The sequence below is a fragment of the Aphanomyces astaci genome (assembly GCF_000520075.1).
Source record: "Aphanomyces astaci strain APO3 unplaced genomic scaffold supercont1.4, whole genome shotgun sequence".
Lineage (NCBI taxonomy): Eukaryota > Oomycota > Saprolegniomycetes > Saprolegniales > Verrucalvaceae > Aphanomyces > Aphanomyces astaci.
Genome location: NW_009798267.1, coordinates 333,540 through 341,212, shown reverse-complemented (window position 1 = coordinate 341,212; position 7,673 = coordinate 333,540). Strand labels below are relative to the sequence as shown.

Here is a 7,673-nt window from a genome sequence, read left to right as displayed (position 1 = left end):
ATGTCGATACATATAGCGATCGTTGTCCACGAGCGACTCGCCAGTATGCACGTCGACGACGCACACTTCGTTGCGGCCATCCAACGCAACCTGCCACAAATACCACAGCCGCGTGCCGTCTGAACTCCACTGAGGCTCTACATGCTCATTGAGCACCTTGCCTTGGAGGAGGTTTGGCAGCGACGCCGCCCGTGCGTAGTCGGCAGCCGACCCAGTCCATCGTCCAGGTTCCATGATGACACCCCCACGGATTCAGGTATCCCGATGTATTGTTCTTTTTGATGAAATTGAGCTGATTCGAGAATCGGCTTGACATAGTAGTGTACTACTCTGGTCCGTTATGTTTGTACCATGTTTTAGACTTGATTAAAGTATGCAATTTCGAAAATTTTCGGATTATTCCTCTTTAACTCGATAGTATTATGAAGGACATATTAATTATCCAAGGTTTATACCCCAAAATAGGCCAACGAAGGTGGTCGCCGCATACTGAGGCAATGCGAGTGCTGTGGATGCGCCTAGACTCAAGATACGGGTATGCCGTCAATGAATTGCATTATAGTGCAATGCGCACTCAAAGTTTTTCTATAGCATTCTCCTGGAGGATTTTGTGCATGCTGCAACTATCATCGTCGCCAGACCTTGCATCAGTCCTCAAGACTACACAACAAACGTACCAGGCTCCTCAGCAGTGTTAAGAACTGTTAAGACACCAATTAAGGGCTTTAAGCTTTGAGTGCACGTGATAACAACGATTTTGATTGACTGGCGGGTCGGTTTATGCTGAAAAAAATGACGTGGCGCACTTGGCGAGCGATATCTCAACGATGTGTTGGGATTAAAACTTCTTGAACTGGCCAATCAAAGACGAGATAGCCTTCGTTCTTTTGCATCGATTTGATTAAGCATCGAAGTAGCCTTAAAATCCGTCGCCCCCTATAGTCGTCACTGGAGTGGCAGGGCGAAGCGTCGGCTGCGAGTCGCTGAAGTTTGTGCTACTTAACTATGTAAATATCCGCGCAGTTCCAAATCAATTGCCGGTCCAACGGATCCAAGCTCGGGTTGTTGCCTGCAATGTAAAACCACCGCAGGAAGCAGTGCGAGTCGGCCGTACTGTCCAAGCAATTCGTCGCTGTGAAATGACTTGGTGTGTATGTAGTCTCCATGTCCGCAGGAGCCAGATACACTTGGCAAAATGGCCGGAATGCCACGCTTTTGATGGCATATTTCGCAAATGCCACCACATACCCTGTAGAGAAATCTAGTAGACTCGTGTTTTACGGTAACGTTACAACTAGTATTGATGAAGCTAGCATAAGCTCATTCAAAACGACACGCACAAAGTAATCGCATTTAATCACACCACACAAACGAAGGAAAGAGTTGGCAGTCGGACTTGGCATACGGCAGCACTTGTTGCGTGAGTGGCCAGAAGCAGACGTTGCGGTTGCCATTGCACTGGTTGGACGGCGGGGGGGTCGTCGTGGGGGTAACGATGGGTTTGGTCGTGGTAGGCGCGGGGGTCACGATGGGCTTGGTCGTGGTAGGCGCGGGGGTCACGATGGGCTTGGTCGTGGTTGGGGTAGATGTGGTGACGGTCTTGGTCGTGGTTGGCGACGTAGAGGGGGGGGTCTTGGTGGTCACAGGCTTGGGCCACGGAGTGCTTGGGGGGAAGGCACTGGTCTGGCAGGACAAGTTATCGCCTGGGGCTACGCCGAGCAAGTTGGCAAACTTGATGTAATTGGCGATGCGGGACTTCTCCGACTCCTTGTTGGCCGGGTTCGGGCCACATTCCAAGCCCCCGTTGATAATGTACGTGGTGTACGCAAACCCCCCCGGTTGTCCCACCACGTCGTGGATGTTGCCGTTCCACTTGTCCACGTTCCAGAACCAGTACGCGCTCCACCACACTAGCTGGGGGTCTTGCGCCACCAGATCGGGGTTCGCCACCAGATCTTTGCCCGCAGCAATGCCAAAGTCCTTGTAGTTGTAGTTCCACGACAACTGGATCGGCCCCCGACCAAAGTATTGCTTGCCCGGGGCACACGGGTAGTCGGCCGATGCCTGGCACATAGTGGACTTGTTGATTTCTTCCACGTATTGCAAGTACCCCGACTCGAGCGCGATTTGCCCTAGAAAGGCCGCGACTTCGCGCTTGTCGACGTCGACGTTGCCGGTGTTGGCAAATGCGGGGTAAATCTTGGACACGGCGATCATGTTCTCGTACGAGTAGATGGGCAACGCGTTGGGAAAAACGGACTGGAAAAGCGACTTGGGCAAGTACGTCTCGAGGCCCGCCGACTGCACGGCAGCCACCAACGCTAGCAATACCACTGTTTTCATTGTATGGAATGTGACTGAGGCTAAGCAAATTCAAGAATGAGAGCAAGGCGCAAGGCAGGCTGGCTGGCTGGCTCACGATAAAAAAGAATTGTGTGCCGTCCACTCGCTGGATCAGACACTGTATGTGCAGTGGGATGTCAATCAGTGCTGAGTTGATCAAGTTCAAGTTGAGGGCAATGTGTACTGTACTTGCGTGATGCAATATTTGTACAAGGCGTAAGCCGCGTGTAAAGTGATGCTGACCATTCATATGTTCGACTCAAGGACAATCGAAAATGGAGTTAGCCATGACAGTTGGGGTGCTCCCGACACAACACAAACAAAAAACTTTGGAGGAATGACGACTGCTGATGTGATGATGAATGATTCAAGTCAGTTTCAAACGTCAAACCGTCCAGTGCAAGTACAAGGTAATCGTAGTCAACCTCCCACTATAAATCATCCTACATGTTGAAGACGTCTGAGCCACACATTACTACTGTATGCCTCTGAGTCTGGCGGTCGGGTTTCGATTGATCAAGCCGTTTGCATTGATAAATCGAGAGTTTTCGGAAGCACTTTGAGATAAGATTCAGGTTGTGGAACTCAAGAGTGGAAAAAGTAAAACTTTCGATAAAGAACTCAAGATGCGGTAGTACTTTTCAGAGATTCAGATACGGATATTAATTGAGCACCGTTGATTGGCGTCTCCCGGAAGCCGGTATAACCACGAATACTGACAGAACCACGCATGTATGAACATACTGTTTGTACTTGTATCTGAACCGGCGCCTTATTAGTGGACATTCAACATGTTCACCCCAGTTCCTCGGTTCCTTTGCTCTGAAGAATGACAACCAGTCCCTCGGTTAGCCGCTCCGCTATTCATTCTAGGCGTCTAGCTATCGCTCTGTCCAAGATATGTCTTGTATGGATAGTTAGGCGACTCGAGGAAGTCATCACTTTAGTCAAGCACGAGCCTATGAATGTCGATTGCGTGAGGCGAGGCTGGCTGATGGAATAATCCCCCACAGCAGGTATAGTACCTACCTACCAAGTGTACCTTACTAACCTTCAAAACACCTTTAGTGGGGGAATTCCTTAGATAAGACTCCGCACACATCAAAAAGAAACTTGTAACCTAGGACTTCGTCTTGGGCACAGATATTTCGAAGTATAATGATATTTCCAGGGTTAAACGCATCACAGCGGTTAGCTACGGGGTATCGCTAACCACTGAGATTCCTTAAACTCTAGCTTACATGCGTTCCTGGGACTACGGTATCACTAGAAACCACACCACTATATATTTGTGCAACAAATCCTCAGTTCAGGCGTCCTGATTGGCTGTTGCAAGGTACCACAGAATTGTAAAGGTAGGTATACTAGTAGTTTGGGTGCTAGTATCCATGCAAGCTAGTAAGCTTATTAATAGTATTATAGGCACATATCGTAAGTCTAAAGTACTCCGAGTAAATTGAATTACTTGCTGTATCAAGTACACTGACCTTTACCACTCCCTCCAATCCTGGTATTTCAATTTGACACATTATCCCTCATAGTTTGCATGGAGCATAAGACAGCATTCATTATGTGGTAATAGATCTCGCCTCAACATTATACTTCGAAGTAGATAAACACGACATTATATATATTGGATCGACATTGTAGAGTTAAGGACACGGATAAAACGATTACGTTTTAGTTGGGGGTGCGACGGTGGCGAGAGTTGTGCTGGTTCAACTCATTTAACACTTTGAGAACCTGGTCGAGTTCGGCCAAGTCCACTTCAGGCACCTGATCGCCGCCTTGGGGGGCGGTATCATCCTGCACTCCCACCACACTTTCCACTTGCGCCTCGCTGAGTTCGTCAGCAGGGGGAGCCTGGTTGCCACGCTGAGGAGCCTTGCCAGCCAGTTGGGCGTGCAAGTTTTCAATGTCGCGAATGCTGTCCACTTGCGCCTCGCTGAGTTCGTCAGCAGGGGGAGCCTGGTTGCCACGCTGAGGAGCCTTGCCAGCCAGTTGGGCGTGCAAGTTTTCAATGTCGCGAATGCTGTCCACTTGCGCCTCGCTGAGTTCGTCAGCAGGGGGGGCCTGGTTGCCTCGTTGGGGTCCGTCAGCAGGTGGAGAGGCGGTGGCGTCGTGGTGGCGGCGGACGTGTCCATAATGAATCCCAACGCGCTTGGGTTCTTCGGGGTGCTGGTTCCCACGACCGGCCAAATTGGCAAAATCGTTCATGCTGTTGTCATGTGCCAGTTGGCCCTCGTTTGCGGGCGGTGCCTGGTTTCCGCGGTGGGGGGCTTCCTCCGCATCCAATTGCAGGCGTAGCTTGTAAATATCAGCCAAACTGTCCAACTCGGCGAATCGAGCAAAATCGGAAGGAGCTCCCTGGTTGTTGTGCTGGGGACCTACAGAGGTAGACACGGCAGACCCGAAGGACGCCGTGCCACGAGCCACTTCCTGCGTTTCGTTGAGCGCCACGGCGGCCACCGTGCCGACGACCGCCAGCACGGACACGCCCAGCGCGATCTTACGAAACATCGCCTTGCGCGACGAGCCGTCGTCGGGCTGCTCGTAGGAGGGCGTGGGCATGTCGTCTTCATCAGGAAGATGGGGAGTTGACGGCAGGTTCGAAAGCTTGGCAGCCATCGATGGCGTGTCGATCTTCTTGTTGTTAAACATGAGGTTCATGTGCTCGACCAGTTAAATGCAAAATGCTGGCTCCTCGCATTCAGCCGAATCTGAGTTGGCCACAGTTGGATGGTGTTGCTACAGTAGACAGTCGTGTCTCTCATCGTGCATCTGTTCTCAACTTGAAGTGAAACCCGTCCAAACAAGCAGCTTTGGTAGTTGCTGCCTAGACAAGCTCTTCCTTGGTTGTTTCGTTGAAGGTATCCTGCCCTAGTTCGCTTCCATAGTGTACACAAGTATGTACCGGCACATGCCTTACATATTACCATTTCAAAGCGAAAGGTATAGCAATCATGAAAAGTCGCGGCTGACTCAGATGTCTTATGGACATAAACATAAGTGGCCGCCACGAATTACTCACCTAGTGCAGTTTCAATGGGCATATTCTTTGGTTGGAAATTGATCTACCAAAGCGCATTCGTTCTCCAGAGTACTACTACAGTGCTCTGAAATAAGTGAACCATCATGGTTGCCTTGCCTTGGCGCGCCGTTTCTTCATGTGTGGATTTAAAGCGCTATCATTCGACTGCTAGTCGTATGGCTATTCATCACCAGGATAGTTAGTGAGTACTCCGGAGTAAATACGATATGAACGTGACCAACCAATGGTGTGGCCATTGCGAAATCTGACTGGCTCGTTGTTGATGGATCTGACTCGACAGTGGAACGCCCAGTCACCGTAAAAACTAGACAACTGGTTGGTTGCCCAACCTAAACCGACGCAGGTGGGGACTTCTCAAAGCAAGGCCACATGTTCACTCGACATGTCGAGTGAATAAGGCAGTGATAGCTAGCTAACCCCCCAATCAACTTGTTAGTACATATTGCGAGGCGAATAACCATAGTGACGTCAACTTCAATGTCGAAACAATCAATGAAATCGGGCAAGATGGCGATGACCAATCCATACTACCGGTACATTACAGTGCTGTCACCTTTAACGATTCTACCTACAACTGTACAGCATTCTGTTAGGTACTAGTATTACCTGGTACCCACACAACAATGAGTTTGCCTCGTACACTCACAACGCATGTCCAAATGCTTTTCCTATCTTTTACTGTAACGTTACTGTGGTGCACGTCACCTACAATATACACGACCAACTTTTCACAGAATTTTCTTGCTGCTATTTCGTAGTACTACCGAGTACCACCGTACATTACTTTGAGAAATGAAGTAACGCTATTCATTCTCAAAATGTACGTACATTTTTCAGTTCACTTCCACAAGTTGAATCTTAACTGAAAAGCTCTTACGAAAACTCTCTATTATTTATGCTATTTCCGGGGTTAAGTTGCACCCAGTGGGTAGCTATCGCTAACCACTGAAAAGCACTTAACCCCTTGCCGAAATGTGTTGTGTTGCGCTTATATTTTCTAAGCATTCGACTATACTTATCTGTGCAACAAACCAGAACAATTATCCGTTTGTGTTAACTCAAAATCCCCCAAATCCCCCCAGAACAGGTAGTTTTCGACATTCAGCAGGTATTAATACTACCGTGCCTTTCGATTCAATGTTGGAGTGGTACAGCCAGGTACTCCTGGCTGTAGCACTACTGGAAAATTTGATATTCATTGCCTCTAGACATAAATATCCTTTCAGAAGTAATGCCACGAGCAAACTTGAAGCGACTTCCTGCAGATTTCAGCATGCAAACTTGAGCTTGTAAACTGACATTGACACCTCCATTCACTTTCCATTATGCCGTGACCGTCCCATCGCAAGCCCTAAAATGTACTTGTATGATTTCAATTTGAGTTTGATTGCCCCGAAGAACTCCCATAAAATTATATTCCTCCAACATCACATCGAAATATTAATTTTGAATAGACTAGAAACAGAGTGGTCACAGCCGAGTACCACTCCAACATTGAATCGTTACGGTAGTAACGAACCAACTACCTACTGCTTGGGAATTCCTCACTTGTGAACTGTAGCAAAGTAAAATGCGGTTGTTTTGGCAACCCCCAATTGTTGACACGACAGCAAAATGTAAGCCTGTCTGACTTTTAGCCAATAGCATCCAGCTACGTGATACGTGGAAGTAGTCACTTTCGAGCATCGCTACCTTATACGAAGAAGGGACAGCGTATCGCTCCTCGCATCGAGTGGATTGCCTCTACTACTATACAGTACCGGTAGCTCCACATGACAACTCAATGTAATCTCCTAACAAAGTCGCAAATGTAATTTATATTTCGCCTTGGTTACTGTTGAAGCTTCGTAGGTTTCGTCGATATTCACCCTAAAAGAAAACCTATGTAAATCAAATAAAAATCAGGATGCTTCGTCGAAATGCATACTACGTAGTTGATATAATTGGTAGATATCTACAAATCAAAAGCTGTAGACGTCACACTGCATCCATTCAATTGGCGGAAACTTCTGCTGATCAGATCAAAGTGGCTGTGACTATTTTAAGTGGTTGTTAGGGCATCTCCACCGCATCCCCAAATATGTCCCAACTCGATATTGGGACATCAGATGGGACAAAATCTTCCCCACCGGATGTCCCGAAAACCAAATTTGGGGTCGGGACATCCACTTTGTCCCGAAAATTGCACACTATTGGGATATCCCAACTAATTGTCCCAACAAATATACTACGATTTGTATGGAAAAAGCAAGTCCATTGGTGCAGTTTCCCAATATCG

The 7,673-nt window shown here is 48.1% G+C and overlaps 3 protein-coding genes across 3 annotated transcripts in view; all 3 read right to left on the bottom strand.

The window, feature by feature from the left end:
- H257_02279 (hypothetical protein) overlaps positions 1 to 234 on the bottom strand; it is a gene marked incomplete at both ends in the record, with an annotated part of 2,391 nt that extends 2,157 nt beyond the window's left edge. Inside the window, one exon of the mRNA XM_009825838.1 lies at positions 11 to 234. Within this exon, the coding sequence (XP_009824140.1) occupies positions 11 to 234 (224 nt within the window). The remainder of the gene's footprint in view (positions 1 to 10) is intronic.
- A 1,018-nt stretch (positions 235 to 1,252) lies between these two features.
- H257_02278 (hypothetical protein) lies at positions 1,253 to 2,521 on the bottom strand. Its single transcript, XM_009825837.1, has one exon. It carries the CDS (start codon positions 2,341 to 2,343, stop codon positions 1,354 to 1,356), a length of 990 nt encoding a protein of 329 aa, XP_009824139.1. The 5' UTR covers positions 2,344 to 2,521; the 3' UTR covers positions 1,253 to 1,353.
- Positions 2,522 to 3,894: 1,373 nt separating this feature from the next.
- H257_02277 (hypothetical protein) lies at positions 3,895 to 5,025 on the bottom strand. Its single transcript, XM_009825836.1, has one exon. The coding sequence runs from the start codon at positions 5,011 to 5,013 to the stop codon at positions 4,024 to 4,026; it is 990 nt and encodes a 329-aa protein (XP_009824138.1). The 5' UTR covers positions 5,014 to 5,025; the 3' UTR covers positions 3,895 to 4,023.
- Positions 5,026 to 7,673: the final 2,648 nt, after the last annotated feature.

What these genes read in the sequence shown, in the direction of transcription:
- H257_02278 (XM_009825837.1), bottom strand. Translation starts at nt 2,343, where the DNA reads ATGAAAACAGTGGTATTGCTAGCGTTGGTGGCTGCCGTGCAGTCGGCG.
- H257_02277 (XM_009825836.1), bottom strand. Translation starts at nt 5,013, where the DNA reads ATGAACCTCATGTTTAACAACAAGAAGATCGACACGCCATCGATGGCT.